This window comes from Anguilla rostrata, chromosome 1, assembly GCF_018555375.3.
Source record: "Anguilla rostrata isolate EN2019 chromosome 1, ASM1855537v3, whole genome shotgun sequence".
Classification (NCBI taxonomy): domain Eukaryota; kingdom Metazoa; phylum Chordata; class Actinopteri; order Anguilliformes; family Anguillidae; genus Anguilla; species Anguilla rostrata.
In genome coordinates, this window is record NC_057933.1 from 38370907 (window position 1) to 38394803 (window position 23897).

General features: G+C 40.3%; 1 protein-coding gene and 1 long non-coding RNA gene across 3 annotated transcripts in view; one reads left to right on the plus strand and one right to left on the minus strand.

The window, feature by feature from the left end:
* prkd1 (protein kinase D1) overlaps positions 1 to 23897 on the minus strand; it is a 350726-nt gene that overhangs the window by 50445 nt on the left and 276384 nt on the right. For both annotated transcript variants that reach the window (XM_064308071.1, XM_064308080.1), the window contains exons 7-9: positions 3382 to 3459; positions 1708 to 1906; positions 658 to 781 (exon numbers count right to left, since the gene is read on the minus strand). In XM_064308071.1, the coding sequence (XP_064164141.1) occupies positions 658 to 781; positions 1708 to 1906; positions 3382 to 3459 (401 nt within the window). The remainder of the gene's footprint in view (positions 1 to 657; positions 782 to 1707; positions 1907 to 3381; positions 3460 to 23897) is intronic.
* Positions 8321 to 10179, plus strand: LOC135239497 (uncharacterized). Its single transcript, XR_010325391.1, has 3 exons — positions 8321 to 8507; positions 9294 to 9387; positions 9476 to 10179. It is a non-coding gene; the product is annotated as an uncharacterized LOC135239497 (long non-coding RNA).

Below are 23897 nucleotides of genomic sequence, written 5' to 3' on the forward strand. Positions count from 1 at the left end.
GGCAGGCTGAGGGGGGTAATACAAGACTAGTTGCTTCCTGGTGCGTCTCGGGAGACCTGAGGTGACCCCAACACTAAGCTTGGTGATGGTGATTTAGCCCTGCAGCACCATCGCTGGTGCTATCCTGTGACATGAGAGACGTGCTTAAACATGTGGCACGTCACATGGACCTCAACATGTCTTGGCACTGTCTAATCCATTGTATTCTCCCTATCCTGGCAAAAAAACTGCCCATGGGGATCTTCTCTTCTTCCGGCTAAAGATTTATATCAGCAATTCGTTATTGCAAATTGTGTCCAGTACATAAATTACACAGTAAAAGTATTGTAAGACAGAATACTATGCTCCCATCATATTAGTATTCTTTTAAGGACCATCATAGTAGTAATACTGTACATTCCATTGTAGGAATACAACATTTTGATGTTATTTGAAGTATTGAGCCTCAAATGCCCAATATGTCAAGCCTTGCTAACAGTAATGACCATCAACAATTCAACTTCTTTTCAACTGAGATAACAAAATGCAATAACACAAAGTTTGTAAATAAATAGGAATTGGAGTATTTTGGGGAACTGGGAAGTTTCTAACACACATTGGGAGGTCATGACACCAGTCGTTCATGCAACGTATACCCATGTACCCCAGGATTCTTACCAGTGTGTCCTTACTGGTAAAGTGCACCAGCCAGCCCTCCTTCATAACATTACTGCTTTTCCTCTTGATGTATTTCACAGACTGTACTACTCGCATCAGGGGAATGTTGTTGCTGGTCGACGGGCTTTTGGAGGAAAAGACAGTAGCCTTTATAATTGCCAAGCATGCAGCCATGACACAAAACAAATCTATCTCTGACTCTTAGCTCTTCACACAAAATGTAACATGGACCGATCAACATAATTTGTTAACTCTTTGTGATTCCTTTGCACCCAATCACTTATAAATGAAGGGTTACTGGAGAGACCAACCAAAATAAAAATCGCACAGAAAGACTGAAATAAATTTGATGGAGATGTTTGGGGAGGTAACTGTACATTACTGCAAAACTCCAGTTAGTAGTCTGGGTGTTTAATGGCTTACAACTCAAGTAAGCCCTGTGGTTGTTACAGACAAGTTGTTGTTGAATACTGGCATTTATAGTGTTTCTTAATTCTAAATCTAGGCTCATAGTATCTAAGCTATCAATACCATTTCACCAGTTTTCATAGTCATACAAGATATTTTCATTTGAGCACCGCAATGAAACTGAAAGTGTACATTTAAAAAAACAATTAAATCAATGGGTAGCTGATCAGTCTACACATACTGGTAGCATCATTGTGAGGCTGTAATTATCAGAACTCGTATATCTCTCCCATTTTACTCATTCAGGCTGTGCAATTTCCCTTTCCATTCACACACTTGCTATTACAATCTAATCTGACTTTAATACCAGAAAATCTCATTGCTTCCATACCTGCCTGTAAACTAGATATGATAGTCTAGATAGATTACCATGCAGCTGTATTTTTATCATTTATTATTGAAGACCAGTTTTTATTTATAAATTTTTATGTTTAAAAAAAAAATGTTTTTGTTCCTGGCTATTGAAAGACTCTAGCTGTTGTTAGAGACTCTGTATCTAACATTGTTAGATGCACAAGGCATGGACCAGTGAATACAGACCAGTTTGATGACCATGTGTTGATCAGGGGCACTTCTTTCTACCTGATCGTCCTGCTGGAGTCCTCTGTGTCAGGGTCCTGAAGATACCCAATGTCGCCTTGTCCCATCCCCAGTGCGAGGGCAGATTCAGGAGCCATGGACTCATCCATGTCATCAATGAGAGCGTTGTTCTTCTCACTGTCATTGTCGTCACTCCCCTCCTCTATCACCACATCGGACTCGGCACCCGGGCTCAGCAGATCTGAGCAGATGCAACAGCTGTGATTTCAGGGATCCATTCTGCAATACAGCCTGCAGTGGCCAGGCATTCCAGCAAGCATTGCTCTGTGCTGTGCCACTCTCTGGAATGGAGGCTCACAGACAGTTACACAACCGGTCCGCTAGGGGGTAGAACTCAGAACTAAACTCTGAGCTCAAACCCAAAAAAGAACTGATTGACGGACAGCGATAGTGTGAATTATTAGTGGGCTTGCTTCCGGCAAGCCCACTCTTGCTATTTTGCATTTTTTAAAAATTTTGTTTATTATCTGTACTTTCTGCCCGATTTTTCTAGCTCTAACTAGTCCTACAGTTTTTGCACTACATTCAAACTGCTTACACCAAAATGACTGGCTAGTTCCAGACATTGTTCCTTGTATTCGGATTTTTGAAATATTCACATAAGTCACTCGGGACATTGTACGCTGTAGTAGAACGCATGCGCAGGTGGCCACTCACGGCATGAGATTTTAAGCACAGCTTTATCGCCTCACGTTACTTTAGCTAACCTTTAGCTGGCAGTATACTCAGTAAGAAGAAAGAACTTCAGGATTGAGAACCACTGGTGAACATGTCCACGAACACCATTGTTGGTATACTCAATGAGAACACCGCACTGTTCCGCTGGGGTGTGAAAGTGTTTAAAGTGCCTTTAGTTTATCTAGCTATGCAAAAGAAGAAAAAAAGGCGAAGGAGATGGTACGTTCACGCTGTAAATCAGAGTAGGACGGAGAATGGAGAGTTTTGTCTGTACATTCGGCAAATGCGGAGTTTAAATGAGGGTCCACTTCTCTTATTTCCAATTGTGTGCTAGGCGTTTTGATGACTTGCTGAAACGAGGAGCACCATTCATCAAACATGCGGGAACTCACAGAAATCCCATCTGTACAGAAGATAACATCTTAACATGTTAGCGTTGCGCCTACTTTAGTTAACCTAGTTAGCGCGTACGGATGCTATCCTACACGCATGAGTAGGAGCTACCGACACACAGCTACACCCCGCGTACTGCACGCATGAGTAGGAGCTAATGAGACACAGCTACAAGCACCGATACAGATGTATGGACACACGGACGCTACAACCACCGATACAGATGTATGGACACACAAATAATGTTACAGAGGTGAGGACATGCCATAGCAAGCTAGCTATATAGTTAGCACAGTTTTACTCATGACACTTTTAGGATATGACTAATCCCTGGAACATAATCGCTACTTGCTGATCCCCGGCTGTACCCTATATGTAACGCTGCGAAGCAGTGGGTTTGGACAGTTTCGTGCTTCTTCTGAGCTATGCGCCCTCCTTGAAATGCATTGAGGCTTGAGGACAGTGCCAGTTGGAATTTGAAGCAAGCCCACACAATTCCTTCAGGAATACTCTCTCTCTTTCTAGGTCAGACCAGAGTGATGTGTGCAGAGCAGACGCATCTATGCCCAGAGTTGGGGTACTTGCCTCCATTGATAGCTACTTCTCCCAGGCAGTTGTTAGGAACTTTGGGGGCACAGCGTTTGTGGCAGTTAAACTTGCAATCTGGAGAGAGAGGGAGAGAGAGATCAAAATTAACTCAGTAATGTGAGTAACGGCAAACCTAGAATAAAGCTAACGTTAGTTTGCATTCTAACCTGGGTGGGAGGGGCAAGAAAGATTATGTGTCTACACTGTGACCAAACCATTTTAAAAAGCAAGACAGAGGGAGATAACTATGATTGATTCATGGCAATTTTCTGAAACAATGTAATGAAAAATAACAAAGATTGGTGCTAATTATATGGTATAAAATGGAACTATTTTTTCCCGATAGAATCATTGTTTTCATGGAATCAACAATCAGAGGTTTCAGCTTAACAACGGTCCAAATAGGACTATCAACCAGAGTCTTACTTGACAGCGCCATGGAAGAATATTTCAATTTCAGCAAAATAGAAATCAATAAACGGAAAAAGTAAGTACTATATAATCATTGTTGATAACCCTTGTATGAAGTAATTAGCCATGTAATAAGTGGGATAATTCCCTCCAAGGTGGTCAGCAATCACTTCACTTTAGGGGATTCTTCACCTCCATTGTGGTCATTATTTCACAATAGCCTTGTTTGTTGTGATGAGAGGAATGTAATGGCATCTGTCTCATGTATGTACGGCGATGTGTTCAACAGTTATGGCTGTTTAAATAATGAAAATTCAATTCAATGCTCAAGGGCCATCAAGTGGCCAATTGGCACCAAACGCATGCCGGCACTACTGCATGTAACTTGCTACGACAGTGCCAAGTATCATCAAACTTGAAAAGACCAAAGTCCCAAAAATGAACATCAGAATGCAGAATAATAGTAGGGGAGACACACGGGCAAGTTGCCTCGCAGCAATTAACTTTGCCACTAGGGGTCGCTGATAAAAAATGCTGATATAACAAATAATGCCCCTTTTTGTGTGACCCACAGGTAATTTTTTGACAGACACACAGCATACTGAGGTAATGGCATATTTTGTAATTTTGACCATTAAAAAAAAAAATGACATGTTGGTTTTTATATTGTAAAAAAATACCGATTTGAGGAATTGTAAGACTGGTTTATATTTTAGATAGAGGAGTATGTCCACTCTTAATATATAAATAATCCTTAAGCCCATGCTAAGTGATACTAGTGAGATAGCTGAAGTTAGCATCAGAGTGTGCTTGGGGCAAGCTGTCACAGGATAATGGGGTTACAACTAGCCCCATATGAGCTTTCTGATATATATATATATATAGGTGAGACCGGGGCATTATGTCACACATTTAATTTTTTCTGACTTTTCCCAATATCATTTCCCAATAGCATTATTGAATGATCCTTTCCATAGCATAACAAAAAGCAACACTTGATTTAATTAAAATATTAATTCATACGTATGTATACAGATAATAATAATACTAAATATGGCAATAACTCATTGGAAAGAATCACCATATTCCATTTCATATCCTAAAAATTGTAATTAATAGAGATGCTCTAAATGTATCTCAACTGAATGCTCAATATTTAGTATTATTATCTGTTATTATTATCTATTATCTATTATCATACATACGTATGAATTACTATTTTAATTAAGATTCAAGTGTTGCTTTTTGTTATCCACATTTACAAGATTTATTTGTATATACATTTAGTATTATCTGTATATATATATATATATGTATATATAGTTTATATTTTTTGATAAGTTTAACAGTGTTTTGGAAATAAACAAAATGTTGGATTTGAAATTTCACTTTGTGTTACCTATAATGTGTCAATTAATTATATTGTGACAAATTGCCCCACACAAGCCCCATTATGGGGCATGCTGTCACAAATGTCTAATGTGTAATTAATGCTTAATGAAATCATTAGGAAGTTAGATGTGAATATTCAAAGCATAATAAAATTGTGCATGCAACCCTCTTCTTTCTTATGATATGGAAATGATCATTCAATAACGCTACATTATGTAGTAATATTGGGAAAAGTCAGAAAAAATAAAATTTGTGCCAACCTGAAAAATTCCAGGTTGGACACAAGATAAGCTGTAGTCTCTGCATTTTTCAGCTGATCAACACCAATACATTTTTGTTTTATTCAGACTGATGTGCCCTACAAATCAGTAAAGGCAGCAAGTCAATTAACCAAGTCGAGAATTAATAAACTAAATTTTCATAATTTATGCATGAAAAGAAAAATGTAATTTAACACTGCAGCCATAATTTTTCAGATAAGAGTCCACTGAACATATTTGTGTAAGTTTAATTTAAATAGCCTAATCGCCATAGCAGGAGGAAAGTTCATTCAATTTATAATTATGAAAATTCATTGACTGTAAAGATGCAAAAGACGTGTTTTGAATGAAAAGTGGAATCTACAGCCCCCAGAACCATATCTGTATGGTAATGTGGTCAAGAGTTATGACTGTTTAAATACTGAAAATTAAATTAATTGCTATAGCGCCACCCTGTGGCAAATCAGCACCAAAAGTATTCCAGCACTACATTACATTACATTACATTTATTTAGCAGATGCTTTTATCCAAAACTGGAACAAGGTCGCTGGAAAAACTACAATACACAGGTTTGATAAGGTAGTTACAGTGCCTTCAGAAAGTATTCAGACCCCTTCACTTTTTCCACATTTGTTACGTTACATCCTTATTAAGTTTAATGATTAAATTCATTTTCATTCCCATCAATCTACAAACAATACCCCATAATGACAAAGTGAAAACAGGTTTTTAGAAATTTTTGCAAATTTAAAAAACTGAAATATCACATTTACATAAGTATTCAGACCCTTTGCTATGACGTTTGCTCAGATGCTCCTTTTCCAATGTTCATACTTGAGATGTTTTTACAACTTGATTGGAGTCCACCTGTGGTAAATTCAATTGATTGGACATGATTTGGAAAGACATACACCCATCTATATAAGGTCCCACAGTTGACAGTGAATGCCAGAGCAAAAACCAAGCCATGAAGTCGACAGAATTGTCCGTAGACCTCTGAGACAGGATTTTGTCAGGGTACAGATCTGGGGAAGGGTACAAAAAAGAAGCATTGAAGGTCCTGAAGAACACAGTGGCCTCCATAATTCTTAAATGGAAGAAGTTCGGAACCACCAGGACTCTTCCTAAAATCTTTCTATGACAATCAGTTCAAAAGTTATGACCGTTTGAAAATTGAACATTAATTTGATCACTATAGCACCACCAACTCGGGTAATGTAATTTTAATACCGATCGTAGGGGACCTCAGCCGCAACATTCCTATCAATTTTTACCAGTCCAAACAGAAGTTACAAGTTTTTAAGCCGAAACCCGGGAGAAAAATAAATAAATGAAATAAACTAAAATAAAATAGAATGCAAAAACAATAGGGTTGGACCCCTAAAAATCTAAACAAAAACAATTGGGTTCCAGCTTTGCTGCTCGGACCCCTAATAATAATAATAATAATAATAATAATAATCAGAACAAAAAAATAGGGCTCCAGCAGCTCAGTCCCCTAATATAATAATAATAATCATCATCATCATCATTATCATCATCCATCCATACATCCATTATCTATGCCCGATTGTCTTGGGTAGGGTTTCGGGGGGTGCCACCAAATGTTTGTATCATTCGCAGAAGTTATCCATCTACAACTGTCCTACTGTCTAACTAACTAGCCCCAGCTAGTTAGTAAGACAGCTCGATAGCTAGCTTGTGAAACCTAATAGTTATTTAGTTAGCAAGGTAACCAAAAACTTCTCACTGCATTTCAGTCAATTCAATTCAATTCAATTTTATTGTCATTAACACAATGTGCAGGCATTTTAAAATTGCATTTTAAACATGGCAGTAGTTCAAAAAGAGAGTCATTAAAGTGTAGCGACAGGGGGAGGATGGAGCAGAGGGGAGAGGTCAGGGTGTGAATGTTGGTAGGTGAGAGAACATGGAGGGGAGTGTGCATGTGTGTGTGGTGTAGGGTTCGGGGGGGGGGCTTGGGGGGGGGGGGGGGCTGTGTGTGTGCGTGTAAGTGGGTGAGTAGAGTTCAGCGGGTAGCCAGGTTCAGAAGGGCAACAGCTTGGGTGAAAAAGCTGTTTCTGAGCCTGGAAGTGCAAGCTCTGAGTCTCGCTAGCTCGCATAAATTTTCATAAGTATGTATCTAGCTAACTAGCTAATGTAATGTACAGTCTTGCCAAATGCTTCTATAAAAATACCAACTTCCTTATTTATTAATTTAAACTGCAGGAATGTTAGTAATCACATTAGGGATGGCTTTGTCACAAACAGTCCTGTAGCTAGCCAGCAAAGGCACAGTTCGTCTGACGATTTGAGAGCTGTTTCGGAGCGCACCCTTGTGGGTTAATGTCATTTCTCTGTGTTCACCATGATCCTTCACGTTTAGGTACCCAGTGTGCACGCTCTGGTGCCAAAAGCCCATAGTCAAACATAAGTGCGTCCATGAATCTGCTTCATGCGCCATTGAGCAGCTCCCATAGGAATCCATGGAACAGCAGCTGGCTGGCAACTGGCTTTTTGGGCAAAAACAGGTAACAGCAGGGGGCAACATTACATCCGGTGCCGAGATGTAGGACCACGGGGTCAGCTTTTGGTTCTCAACCTCAGCACCGGATGTAATGTTGCCCCCTGCTGCTACCTATTTTTGCCCAAAAAGCCAGTTTCCCCATTGGGCTTCATTTATTTTTGTCAGCAAAAATAAAATACTTCCACTGAGATAATAATATTAGGGGGAAAAAATCACTCATTGTTTTCCGAGGTAAAATATTTTTTTCCTATCACACATGGGCTGTGTCCCAAACTGCATACTTCCATGCTCCGAGTGCGCATAGCGAGCATGCCTCCATCTTGGAGTGCGAGTTCAAACCGAAGTTCGGTAGTGCGGAGCACGGATAAGGTACCTGGATGCGCACTCCATTTGATCAAAATTTGAAGTGTGCATCCGTGCATGCTCCGACTGGGAAAAATCCCATAATTCATTTCGAGAAAAACTGTTAGAAGAACAACGACAATGGCGGATGACGGACATGAGGTTGTTCCTCCTGAGGCCTTCTACAAATGTAAGTAATTTATCAACAGTTGTATGCTAAAATTCTTAAATGTTTGAAAACATGTGGTACAGCACAATGGTAATATAGCCAGCTGAATAATGTGGCTAACCGGAGCTACCAATCTCCAGTTCGTTAACTAGCTATCTTGCTATCCATACAAAGGCAATAATAGTAGCGATTTAGCTAGATGGACGTGAATATTATTGAACTAATATTCATAATATTTATTACGAATTTATTCCCATGTGCTCTTACTTGCTACCTGGCTGGATATCGACCCACTTAGCTAGAATTACACTTTAAGAAAGTATTCTATATTACTGTGTTTTTTTTTGGTTCTACCATGTCAAAGTTTCAGCCTAAAACCGGTTAAAGTGGTACGCCTGTCATATGATACCACGCAAGACATCCCAGCACCACTCCATCATATAATTCAAGGGAGAATTCAGTAGTTAGTAAACAAGAAAACTGAAGTGAGCCTCACCCTTGTTCTTGGGTTTAGTAAACTGATTGTACAGGCAAAGATGTTATTATTGAGAAATCATTTAAAGTGCATGGAAGTAGGACAGCACATGCGATATATATTGCGATTAACATTATTTTTAATTAATGAATTTATTTATTTATTATTTTTATTTCATTAACAGCACTTGAATGTATGTACATATGGATAATGTAAAATGTAGAATGACATTTGTTAAATGCCGCAATACTGAGCCCAAGATAAATTTCCCTAAGGGGACAATAAAGTATATCATATCGTATCATCACCTGGTTTTCCATATGTGACACTAGGGACAGATGATGACACAAGATCCCTTGTGCTTTGGCGGCGGGACAATGAGGCCCTCTTCACGGGCAAAAGAAATGCCGCCAAGGGAGGATGGGAGTAAGTACTTATGAAATAAATATATAATTACAATCTGATTAGATAATTTGTTTGTTTTTTCTTATATCCGGAATTGTTTCTGTTGAAGGCAGTTTATCAGTAACACAGGCCTGCAAGGGAGGGTATCAGCTGCCCAAGCAAAGAAAAAATGGGAAAACCTGAAAAAAAGTACGAGGTATGTATCTGTAATGTGTACATATGAAGTTTGACCTGGTCAGTATTTCAAAAACAGAATCTGTTTCAATCAATTTTGTGGATATAATGATGATCGATTATATTTTGTCATAATGCACGTTTGCTTGTTTACTTTATGTAGTTAATAAAATTTGAAAGACATTTGTGGTCAGTATACCATTGCTTGTCTCTTTAGGTGCTAAAGAACCCCCCACAGGGGTCAGCACAGAAGGGGGTGAGACCACTGCTGCATCCTGGCGGTGGTTTGCCATGATGGATGAGGCAATCGAGGGGAGGCCGTCCATTACGCCTCCTGTCCTGATTGCCTCAGCCAGTGGTGAAGGGGATACAGTGGTGGTCTCCCCTCAAAGCAGAAGGCAGGAGAGGGCAGGCGGCAGCAGGAAACGGAGGAACTCCGACCTGTTGGAGTTCCTCCAGAGGTAGGCTGAGGTGGAGGAGGAGAGAGAGAGGGAGGCATTAGAGAGGGAGAGGCAGAGGGAAGTGGAAGCCTTGCAGAGGGAGGAGAGGAGAGAAGCCCGTGAGAGAGAGGAGAGGAGGGAGTTTCTGGGCCACTTTCTGGCCATGTTTGAGAAATATGCTAATAAATAATTATTTTAAGCAGCTGTGTTAGTTTTGTCATTATTACAAGGCTAACTTACATACTATACTTGCTGTAAACCTCTGTCCTCATAGAAGTAATTTAATCTGTTTCTCATGTTACACAAGTACAGCTTTTAAAAAAAATCAAATATCAGTGGTTTGCGTGTCGAGTGGCAACCAAAAAAAAGGTAAATTCTAAAAAAATTTTATTTGCTAATTAAAATATGTGTAACTTCTGATAAGCAACAAGTATTTAAATGAACAGATTACCATACGTAATTGTTCACAATTGAGTGAACTGTTAAAAACAATTTAATTATTTTGAAGAGAAAGAGGGACAAGGACATGGATGGAGAGATGGAACAACATTTACAAACTAAGCTATATGGCAAAAAAAAAGTATGTAGCAAATAATGCTCTACAGGGAAGGTACTATAAAAAATTTAGAAAAAATAAGCAAATTGAAAAAAACACATTTTATACTATATCAGAGCGCCAATAAATGTGGTCTTGCAGACCAGCAGGACACACATCTGGGGCTGACACCTCCTCCGCCAGTCTTGCCCTCAGGTGCTGTCCCGGCATCTCCCCCCTAAGGATGGGTACTGGGTCAGGGTCATTTCCTGACAGTGGTCTTCTGTCTTCCTCCAGGACATCGTCAGCAGCCAGGCAGACATTGTGAAGGATAGCGCAGGCTGCAATAACCTTCGGTGCACCTCCAGGGATGAAAGGAAGATGCTCCTCCATCTGGACTTCATCAGTCCAAAAGCTCGCTCAATTATGGAGCGAGCCTTGGAATGATGCCGGTTAAAGCGGGCCTCCACCGGCCCCTGGACAGGCTCCCTGTAGGGAGTTATGAGGTGGATTGGATCCTCCAAGCAGGGATACCCTCCATCACCAAGCAGCATGTATCCACGGGGAGGATACAGCTGCTGTACATATATGGGGCTGTTCCGCAGGACCCGTGAGTCATGAACAGACCCCGGGTAACCCACAAAGACATCCAGGAATTTCCCGGAGGAGTCACAGACAGCCTGCAGGATAATTGATGGAAACTATTTCCTGTTGATATAGCACTGTCTAGTGACTCCTCCAGGTGGCTTCAATCGTATGTGGCACCCATCAATGGCTCCCACAGCCTTCCTGAACGCTGAATGTCCTGCCAGCCGACAGAACCCCTCTCCAATGGCTTCCAGATCTCCTGTTTCAGGGAGGTGTATGACTCTCGGCAGGATGGAAATCAGGTAATCTGCGATGGCATGGACCATCCTGTGTACTGTGCTGCGTGGGACAGCAAACACGGTAGGATGTCCCATAGGCCAGCCAGTACACAAAGGTGAGGACATCTAGTGTGTAGTCCCAGCCATGGTCCCTCATGTTGGGGAGCATTCTCAAGAGACTCTGGATTGCCCGTCTGGACAAACGAAAGTCTGGCCGGAGATCCTGGTCTTCATCAAAAAATTTTGTGAGGATCGGGACACTGACATTAATCCTGCCATACCTTGCAAGACTTTCTCCTTAGAGAAAACGTAAATAAATACTTTACGTTACTTCAGGGGGTCTGTCTTCTTTTTGTTTAGTACTGACAGTGGTGCAGATTGGAAATTTAAATTATGTAATTCTTGAAACGGTACATGATGAAGAGTTTGTATATAAGTAAAGTGATAGAGTGAATGAGTAACGCAATATGTGAGGTAAATGTTAGTTTTTTGTAAGTTTAAGTATATGTAATGTGAACCAGTGTAGCTAGCTAGCTGGCTATATTGACTACCTACATCGGTGCTGGCAAGCGCAATCCTTCTCAGTAATGCTCATCTCCTTGCTGCCGCTCTCCGGATAGCCTGCCTTCGTCGGTTCCCGTTTTCGACGATCAGTCGCTGTCTCCTCACCACAGCCAATCTTTTCCCCGTTTCATGTGAAATGTACCACCCCATGAAAAGTAGCATGACCATCACGAACATAATGGGCTCCATTTCTGTCGCCTAACTTACTGCATACCCAGTTGTTCACGCGCTGGTAAACAGCGCGAAAATAATGAAAACACAACACATGATTGTTTACAGTGCAATTGCAATTTTATCATGGGGTAGATTGTTCACTGAAAAACCTCGCCATCAGGTTCTGTTCTGACATACGAACGCTAGCAAAAATGGAGAATTCAATTTAACCGATTAGCTATGCCGATTACATGTTGCTGATAACTGGTTATATCAGAGTATTTCAGTAACACAGCCTACTTACACAGTACCAATTCAGCTAGTGAATTAACAAATTAACATTATTCCCCTCAGGTTTACCATCTAAATTTCTCTGATAGTTACAGCTAAGATTAAGTGTCCCATTTTGTGTATTTCAGGTTAATTGAAAAAGGCTCGTCCCTACTAGCATTTCTAGCGATCCGTTACATATTCACAGTTGTCACCCAAGTCGCAGGAAGCAAAATAGCCATTAGGAGCACAGTTGGAAACTGTGAAGCGGCATTTGCACCAATGTACTTAATAATGGTCGCGATTAAGGAATTCCAAGCGTGTTCCTAGTCTAAAAGTTGATATCGTAAAAGAGGTCGTATCAATATAACTAAAATGTATATGTATCAAGTTGTTTTTTTTCCATTTAGACAGTTATGTGTAATTTTTTACAGGACTTGCATTTAAATAGGTAACGACGTCAAGTCCGCTTGAATAAATACGACATAAATACGGTATGAAATAAATGCTCTCACATTATTCCCCTCAGGTTTACTACCGGAATTTCACCGATAGTTTCGGCAAAGGTTACAGGTTATGGCCAGATGTCGTCACGAAGTGCATCCCACTCATTTAACTGTTTCTCTGTGCTACTGCACTTCCATGGTTCGGAGTGCGTAGTCCAAGCATTGCCTGGAGTGCATATTCCGGAGCATGGTAGTGTGGAGCATGGAAGTATGCGGTTTGGGACACAGCCATTGTTTTTAAAAATGATTATTTTAGCCTACATCATATTTGCATGTCCTAGTTGGAAATCTGTATGATGTAATGCGTTTATGACAGAAAGTTGAGAACGTGCATAGCTAATATTCCATTGAGATGAAAAATATAGAAATATATTTTAATTAAACAACATTTGGTCATAATTGCATCATTTATTTATTTATAATAATTGCACAATTAAAGACCATTTATTTATATCCATGTTTTAGTTTGAATTATATAAATTGAATTATTCTCAGTTTTAAATCAGTTGCATCACATTGAAGGTTAATTCTAATTCTTAATTCTATGTCCAAAAATATATTTAAATGATTATGATTAATATGAAGATCGTGGAAAATTTTGGTCATACTTGATAATGAAGATTAAAATTAGGCAGAAAGCCAAACCGTCTTTCTTATGCTGTTTTCTTTCATAATTACGGTGCTGCCAGAAGCTGCCTAAGAAGAATGAATGAACAAATTAATTAATTAATTCTTTAAATAATTTCTCTTGCCTGCATCCTTTAGAGGATTATAAAAACTAGAGGCTATGGGTGAAATACGTTTTCTCCCTTCATATTGGGGGCGTATCTACGGGTGGGCGTTGCTCACCCAGAGGAATCATCAGCCCATCCAATGAAAACTCAGAAAAAAATCACATTTTTTGAGCGTTCATAGTTTTCTGTAATTTTGTCATTGGTCATCAAAAAATGCACTGCTTTCCTATTGGCCATTTTGAAGGTGTGGGTGTGCTTAGTCTTCACACATGCGGTACAGACATGGTTAAGTGAACTGCAAAACCTGTTTGTAGCTAGCTGCTCTCAGCAATCCAATTAAAACTGTTAATACCTTTGATTCTTGTTCATTGTTTTCTCTGGGTCTTATTAGTAGTCATGTATAGTTTCACAGTTGAGTTTGCACGTTTTGGAAGCTGCGTGTTTCTTTTAAGTTACCAGCTCACTTGGTGGCCATTGGTTTAGTGATTAGCCAGCTAGCTAGCCAGCTCCAGGCTAGCTATAGCTGATTTGTTGCTAGTCACTGGATTTGGCTTGTTGGGTATAAACTAATTTTACAGAAGGCTAACACGATTCGTTTTATTTAGCTAGCTAGGTAAATCTTTCAGCATGGATAAGTGCCTCATTAAAAAACAGGTACCCTCAACCCCAGTGCATGCTGCCTCCACTGTCGAGCCCAGCACATCTACCAACACCGAGCAAAGCGTTACTGCCTCAGTGTCGGGGGCAGCCAACTTCCGTCCTCCACAAAATCCAGACACACCATCCTCCAGCTCTGCCGTGTCCGCTTCTGACTTAAATATGGATAGCCCATCCCAGCCAATTTTAAGTAGTTACCCCAAGCGCCCATTTGGACAAACTGTGAGAAGCTTTAGTGCAGGCTGGTACCAGTCTCGACCATGGCTAGAATATTCTGTCTCATTACATTACATTACAGGCATTTGGCAGATGCTCTTATCCAGAGCGACGTACAACAAAGTGTATAACCATAACCAGGAACAAGTGTGTTGAAAACCGTTCCAAGTGCAGGGAACAACCGCCTAGTTTAACTTGGACCCTGTAGGTTAATCTGATTAACACTAACACAAACAAGAACAGCAACAACACAGTCTATGCAACAAAAAAAAAAAAAAAATACAAGCAGTAGGTAAGACACAAGTGCATTAACTAAAGCCGCGTTTCCACCGCAGGAACTATACCCCGGAACTAGGAACCTTTTGAGGAACTCGGTGCATTTCCACCGCAGGAACTAGGGTCTAAATTTAGTTCTGGGGGCTTTGTTTTACCCCCCAAAACGTTCCTGCTCGGGGGGTAGTACTTCCGAAAGTACAGGAACCTTTTGGGTGGAGCTTGCAGCGCTGAACATTTCTGATTGGTCGAGTACTCGCAGCATTTGTGTTGTATTTATTTTCCGCCATTACCCGCCATGTTTGAAAATATGCAGCGGCAAACCAATTTATTTTCATAATAACTTCAAATCAAACTTGTACGTTATGCGGCGCAGTAGCCTAGTTTTGGTTATAGCCTGTCAACGTCTTGGAATTATAACGTGTGCTCTTCTGTTCTTTTCTTGCTTTAGTATTCGTTTTATAAAATGCTAAGCATTCGTGCTGGGACAGCATATTACGTAGGCTACCAAAACATTCAAACGGATTAATTCGGTTGCTGAATATTTTCTTCCGGATTTTCTTTGTTAGCCCGTTGTAATATACTCAAAACGTTTGATACAGTTATGTGAGGTATGCGGTAGTTCTGCATAATTAACATTGGCGTACAGTACAAGCAAACTGGAAATCACCTTCCGCACTTTTTATCTGGGTAAAATAACAGGTTAATTCTAGTAATCTTCCCTTTAGCTTTTTCAGATTGCCGTAATTTTACTCAATTTTACTGCCATTTTTCAATTCCACGAAAAGACCAGGAAGACTATGGACTCATTTATGGTGCATGGTTCGCATCTGGAGGGCACACTTCGCTGCTCGGCTAGCAGTAACTTCGAAGGAAAGCAAACGGTGGCTGTACCACTACTAATTTAAATTTTCACGCAAGTCCGAGTTTTCGTTCTATTCTTGTCATTTTGCGATTAGCCTATATGGAATTGACGACGAGAAAGTAATAAAACAGCAAATTGTTTACAACGTGTGCATGTTTTCTGCTGTTAATGAATGTGTTTGAGAGGATATATGAAAATCAATAAATACAAAAGTAACCATATATAGTCATTGTTGGTAACCCGTTGTATATAAGTGGAATAAACCCCTCCGGGCTGTTCCGGTTATTAGAAAATAATGTAGGCTACTTCGGTGGTAGTATGGGGTTACAGAAGAAATCATATGACAGATGGACCGACGACAACGTCAGTGGGCTAATTTGCCTAATCTTCGCGGTACTTTAGACCCCGGTGGAAACGCAGACAACCATTGGCTGAAGGAACCTTTTAGTTCCTGGTAAAGTAGTTCCTGGGACTGAAAGTTCCGGGTAATTTTGGTGGAAACGCGGCTTAAGTGACAGCTACCTAGTTACAACCCTAAGCTTACAGTCCATACAGTCAATGTCTCGCGTGATACCTGCTTTTGCTTTGCCTGTCGCAAATTTGGTGTTTCCAGTTCCGAACGAGAGGACATATTCACGAAACGTGGATACACTAATTGGAAGAGAGCACTTGAATGAGATGGTGGTTTCCTTAAACATGCCTCTAGTGTTCCTCAAGTTAGAGCGATGTCTGCATGGCAGGAATACCAGCGTCGCTCAGAGACAGGTGAAAGAGTTGTACAGCTACTGGGTCAAACTCAGATACTGGCATCCTAGCTTCCCATAGAAATTACTGCATTGAGCTATATTTTTACTGTTCTAGCTCCCCCATTGTCATCATATGTTATATGTGGTGATCCGATCATTTACTTAACACCATCTTAGAGCTAAATGCAGCATTCAGCAAGTAGCCTGTGTGATTTAATTGCACTCAGTAGGCAAACAGAACATTTCTTTATACTGTCTCCATTCTAGTTCACTCACCTTTGTCTTCTTTTACCTTTATTGATGTTTACCCTAGCTAGCTATCAATACAGTCCTTTACACACACAAAAAAAAAAAAAAATAGTAAAAAAAATATATAAATATGAAAAAAAATTGCATCTGCTAATCACACTGGGCCTAGACATCGTTCTATCCTAGGCAGAACTATCCTAGTTCATCATACTGGCACTGCTGTCTGACCCTGTGCATTATATTCTATTGTAGCCTACTAAAGATCCATTTACATTGTTCAATGTTAGTACATTTATGGTATGTAAGCCATTTAGTCAAAATGCCAGTTTGTGCTGCTTACAACTGTAGTTACCTATTGTTCAGACTCAAACTGAGGGATACACTTTTTCTGGTAGGATAGCTAAATCCTGCAGAGTGTGTGAAGCTGGTTTTGTTACAGAATTCCTTTCATAATACAGTTCATAGCTGAGATAAATTGATTCATAAAATGGCAGGCCTATAGTAACGTTTCTCATAGTAGCTAGGCCTAGGCCTAAGGTGCGCATTCTCAGAATCAAGTACTGCACTTACATACCAAATTTCAATCAATCAATCAATCAATCAATTTTTTATTTGTATAGCGCTTTTAACAAAGGAGCTTTGTCACAAAGCAGCTTTACAGAAAACCGGCCCCCAAAGAGTAAGCCTAAGGCAACAGTGGCAAGGAAAAACTCCCTGACTGATAACAGGAAGAAACCTTGAGCAGAACCGGACTCAGAGGGGGAACCCATCTGCCACGGGCAGGCACCGGTTTGTTATGGAAATGGCTTACATGAAAACAGATAAATTATAATACATAAACAGCCAATCCAGTATTAATTAAGTCCAAGCAAAAGGTGACTCCGGTCACGTAGAGAGATGAGCAGGAACACCAATGGGTGGCAGGGTCAGACAGGGGGACAGGCTTGGTGGTACAGCTGAATCAATAGTGGCAGGAGGCGGGGGTGCCCAGTTGGTCTAGCTGGTCTAGGACTTGGTGAAGATTGGACATGAGTTCATGTGTTAGATAGATTTTAGTAAAAATGCTCTGTGTCAAATTTGGTGAAGATTGCACCAACTTTGTAGAAGAAGCAAAAAAATGTGTTTTTGAAAGAATTTCAAATGGCAGAAAATTTTGGCAAACATATTAAATTGGGAATATAGGTTTTGTTCGACATAAGCCAAGGAGTCTGAGAAAAGAAATGTTTTTGATTCTAGACCAGACAGTTCAGGAGTTATGGGAGAAAACCTAAATGTTGTGTTTGTGTCCACCATCAGGGAAATAGGTGTCATTGCGATGACCTGGGTAATTGGGGGGGTATAGGAACATACAAGTTTCATATTTAGAGTTGCCGATTGTGTTTTAAGGAATAATAATAATAATAATAATAAAAATAACAGAACAAAAACAATGTGGTTCCAGCAGCTTCGCTGCTTGGACCCCTAATAAAAAATGTAACAAAAACTATAATATTAATAAATAATAATGATTAAATTCAGAACAAAAACAATAGGGACCCAGCAGCTTTGCTGCTTAGAACACTAAAAACTAACAAATACAATTGGTGCCTATGCACATATGGTGCTTGGCCCCTAAATATAGTGATACATGGGGTCCAAGCAGAGAATCAACACCAGGGACGGTCAAATCCATTCCTGCAAGGCTGGTGTGTATGGAGGTTTTTGTTGTCACCAATTCTACCAATTTGTCACGTTAGCTATATACCGGAATGCATTAAATACTGGATTAACTGAGGATCAGACCACAATAAGATTACTAATTTGGGGCACAGAAACAGCCTTCAACTGATCCTTTGTGAACAAGAAATGCAGCTAAAATATGATTTGCTAAATAAATGACTGGGCTAATGAAACAGTTAAGAGCAGAAGTTGGCATTAAATCCAGAAACAGATAATGCCCTACTTACCCAGCCTTGATCAACACCAAATATTGTTTTGCTACGACCCATGTGTGCTACTAATCTGTGCAGTTAGTATCCAGCCAATAAACCAAGTCAAAATGCAATTTAACACTGCAGCCATGATTTTTCACATAGACAATACCTTTATAAAACTTCAAAAGAGAACAATGCATTGGACAGATTTGTGGACATTTTCATGCAAATCAATCAATCACTCTTGGAAATGTCATTTAAGTGTTTTTCATTTATTCAAAATAGTGAAAATGATCATAAGCACAGTGCAAAGTTCCAAAATAAAGGCTTATTCTTTTTGAGTGGAATGTAATGGCAATTGACTCATGTCTGTATGACAATATGGCTGTTCAAAAATTCAGTTCACTGCTATAGCCTCACCAAGTGACCAATTGGCGCCAAATGTACTCCTGCTCCATGAAACCCTCCATGTAACTCCATGTAATATTCTATGTAACCCTCTATGACAGTGGCAATTATCATCAGATTTTAAAAGACCAAAATAGCAAAAATGAGCAAAACATCAGACCGCATAATAACAGTAATTAACACTGTGTATCCACTCCTAGTGGTGGGATGTCAACGTCTCAATTTTTTGTACTCAACTCCAGGTCCTGCAGTCCACAGGTTCTGTAGTATCTGCTCCAACCAGGCACTACAGCACCTGATTTCACAAATTATTTTACCAAAGTAGAGGGATCACGGAGCTTCTCCACTCTAGCTCCCCAGTGGTGGAACGAACTCCCTGTCCCTCTTCGAACCTCTCCCTCACTACCCATCTTCCGTCGTGGTCTGAAGACGCATCTCTTCAGACTATACCTGGACTAACTCCCACAACCCTGGGAATCATTTCACTTTAAACCCCCCCTTTCATGACGCTCATGTTACATGTACCCCCATTCCAGAACTTTTTGTAATTTGTATTTGTTACACACCAGTTACACACCAACAAACTTTGAGCCACTGCGCTGCAAAACGTTTAATAAATAAATTCTATGTGTCAGCCATTATGTTTCTTCAAATCGATTCATATCATTGTGGATGGCCACTAGATAAAAATGCCCATTCTGTTTGCAACATAGGACTCTGATTTCACTAAATAGTCGTTTCATTTACTACACATTATTGAAAAGTGATCGCTATATTCTGTAGTCGCCCCCACCGAGTCAGCACATAGCAGGCAGCAGGCTGAGAGCTGAGTTCAGTTCATAAAACTTAGTTTAGTTAAAAAAAAAAAAAAAAAGAAGTGAGACAGATGAAAAGTACAGTATGAGGATGTGGAAATATATTTCATTATTAATTATATGGCATTGCATTGCAAATGAATATTAGGTTAGAAAATACAACATTTGCCTGATTTAGCGTGACTTCCTGTATAAACCACGCCCACTTCCGGCCTTCTATCCGAATACAGATACAGATAATTTTGTTGGTTGAACAGATACAGATACAGATACAGATAATGAGGTCTCTGCCCCCTAGCGTCTTAACAACAATGAAACTATGTAATATTCTGTTTATCATCAAGTGTTGTTTTGTAACCTTAGAAACAATGGAACTAACTACACAATGATCATGCAGAATACATTAAAAAAATATAATAAAGTTAACCACAAGAGGAAGCAGTTCTGCATCTAGACTGCTGTGATTGGTGGAGCAGACCGAGATTTTGCAACTTTTTATTCAAGGCAAATTGAGTGCCATACAGTTTACAGGCATTCTCAGAGGTCACATTAATGCAAGATTCTGCATTTTTACAGCGAAAAGAAGAACCATAATGTAGAGAAAAAATACACTGCGTTCTATCTTGGTCTGACATTTGTGTTTTGTATTGATCATAATATTTACACAGCCATTGGTAGCATTGTAAGGTTCAAAGAGGAAGCGCTTAATTTGAATGATGAAAAGTGTAAAACGACATGTCACGCTCTCTAGTAAGCTTTTAAGATAATGCATTTGTTTTCCATGTGTGCCAGTCATCTTTGCACTGTGGCCAATTAAAACTCTGGAAGATCAAAAAAAGGAACAGTCACTGCCAAAAAAGAAGGCTAGTAGCAGTGGCAGAAGCTAGTAATGACCAAGCAGCCAAAACCGGGCTGTATTTTTCATGCTCACTTTCAGTCTTGTTGAGAAATGTTGCTCACTAGCACCAGTACAGTTGACACCAGTATAGGAATTTCAGTCAATAAGTCAATGGTAACAATACGGTGAAAATACAAAGTCAATCATTTTTTTCCACAAGAAAGTGTAGTCGCAATAGGTGTTTTTATTTGTCTAATGTTTCTAATGTGCTGATTTGTTGTCATTCTGTTATTTGGACAAGACTAATATTTTGTGGACAAATCTGATACAGTTTGCCTCACTGCCGAGTCGCTGTATCTTGCGCTTAGTGGTCCACTGGACTTTGTATCCCTACTGCGCAGTCTCTGGATCCAATTTGTACATCATGGCATAGTTAAAATCACCTTACAATAGAATCCACCAGTTACCACTTTGCACATTTTTTCTCCTTGAAATCTCAAACGTTACAGGGGCAATGCGCAATGGATGTCCCCAGTCTACAACCCAATCTCTGGACCCCCTGCCTCGAGAGGGAGCCATCTGTCTACGAATAGTGCAGAACGCGTGGGCTACTCTTTGTTCTCTGCTGCCACACTCAGAGAATATCGATGACAAAAATCTGCAATATTCAGATTTGTCATTTAAAATCTTGAAGCACAGGTGTAGCCTTTATTGAAGGTTGTGCCAAAAACAACCGCTGTGGTAAACAGAGTGAGTATTTAATGATTAAAACTGATTTTCCTTAAAAAAATGCAAATAAAAGCAGCACATGTATACACACACATACACACACATCCGTAAAACAACAACATAAAACAATTTGAGCATCAATTAAAAGCCTGTCTGAACAAATGGGTCTTTAGACACCGCTTAAAAGTGTCCACAGTGTTCGCATATCTAATATCAATGGGAAGGCTGTTCCATAACCTAGGCGCCACAGTGGCAAAAGCACGATCACCCTTCGTCTTCCGTCTAGACCGAGGGATAGCCAGCAGTCCTTGGTCCGAAGACCTAACAGACCTACCGGTGGAATATTACAGTTCACTAATGTATGCAGGAGCCTGACCATGCAATGCCTTGTAAGTCGTCACCATGATTTTAAAATTGATCCTGAATTTAATTGGTAGCCAGTGAAGCATGGCCAACTGGGGTAATATGATCCCTTCGGCGGGATCTAGTCAGCAGCCTAGCAGTGGCATTCTGGACCAACTGGAGTCAATCCAGTGCTGACTTGCTAAGGCAAGTAAAAAGGGCATTGCAGTAGCCTAGGCAGGATGAAATGAAAGAATGGATAACTGTTTCCAGCTGAGAAGTAGACACCACATATCTTAATTTTGCAATGTTTCTCAGCCGGAAAAAAACATGACCTGGTCAGCATCTTGATGCGTTGTTCAAAATTAATGTGCTTATTAAAAATAACACTCAGATTTTTTGAATTGGTCTTAATATTTGATAACCACGGACCGATACACTGCTGCACTTTGGACGCTACGCTGTCGGGGGCAATAACAAGAACCTCAGTTTTATCTGAGTTCAACTGAAGGAAGTTGTTTTACATCGTCCTTGATAGCAGCTAGACGGTCCTGTATGACAGCCAGCTTATCCATTTGATCAGGTTTAAAGGAAAGGTACAGCTGTAAATCATCTGCATAACAGTGGTAGGAGATTGATTGAAAACAACTAATGATTTGCCCTAGGGGAAGCATATATAAAGAGAATAAAATAGGAGCCAGGATTGAGCCTTGGGGCACTCCGTAAGACAGTGGCGCAGAAGACGACACAAAATCACCAATCGAGACAGAAAATGTTCCGTCAGAAGAAGAAAACCAATCCAGGGCTGTCCCAGCTATACCCACCTACTGCCTAAGCCTCTCAATAAGGATATTGTGATCGATTGTATCGAACGCTGCACTGATGTCCAACAGTATCAAAATTGAGCATTCACCAGCATCTGCACGGATCAGGATGTCATTAGACACTCGGAGAAGAGCCGATTCAGTGCAATACTTATGCCGAAAACCCGACTGGAATTTGTCAAAAAATATTGTGGGTTTCCACAACATTCGTGAGTTGTTTAGCAACCATTTTCTCCAGAATTTTGGAGATAAAAGGCAGCTTGGTGGCTCACTGGTAGTGCTCTTGCCTGCCACGCTGGAGGCCTGGGTTCATTTCCCGGCCAATGCTCCAACCCAGCTACTGAGGATGCACAAGCCAGTGCATTCGCAGTGCTGGTCCCAAGCCCCGATAAATGGGAGGGTTGCGTCAGGAAAGGCATCTGGCGAGTTCATAGCACATTTAGAGTTGAGTCCACTCACTAGTTCGTGCAAATCTCATGTAAATAGCCGATTTAGTAGATGTTGTTTTTCATTGAATTCAAAATTGTGAAAATTCACATGGTGAAAAAGAGAAATTTGCTGAAAGAGAACTGGAAGCTAGGAGCCCAACATTTTTCAGAAAATGTAAAATAGCAAACATTTAGCAACATTTAACCTGATGCACTTGAATGGTCCAAGGGACTTCTTTGTCTGACGTAAGGAGAGGAATCTAAGGACACTAGTCTTGTCTCTGTATGACAATTGTTTCAAAATGTATCACTTTTTAAATATTGAATATTTAATTGATCGCTTTAGCACCACGACCTGGCCAATAAGTGTAATTTTAATGAAGCTCAGCCTATACTTTAAGGAAACCTCTGCCTAATCATTTTTCACCAGTCCAAACCAGTGGCGTCGCTAGGGGTGGGCTTCCGGGGCTGAAGCCCCGGATGTTTTTCGTCTAGCCCGGGACCTTTTTACACCAAAAAAAAACATAAACAAATCACCCCCTAAGTAAGTTAGTTAGGTAAGTAACCTAACTGACTAGTTAGCACTGGTACAGTAAAGTTCAGTCACAGAGTTCTGAGTGGCAGACTGACAGTTCCGCTTGTCTGATAAACGTACGCAGACTATGCACTACGCAGAGTTCTGCAGACAAGTCCGAATATTTCTGGTTCAGTAACGTTAGTGTCAGTGAACTGTCTGAAACGATGGATATCCATGGATTTTTAAAGAAAATATCGAGGCAGGTTGTGAAGGAGGAGATTCAGGAGTATAATGATGAGATTGTGAATGTAACTAACGTTACAGCGGATGTTGAGAGCCAGTCAGCAGCTCAGCCGGAGAGTGCAGAGCAGCTAGGTTCAGGTTTGTGCAGGGCAGCACAGGGTTGATGATACTGGCTATACATGATGCAGCTAATTGTGATTAACTAAAATTAGGCTATTAGCGAGCT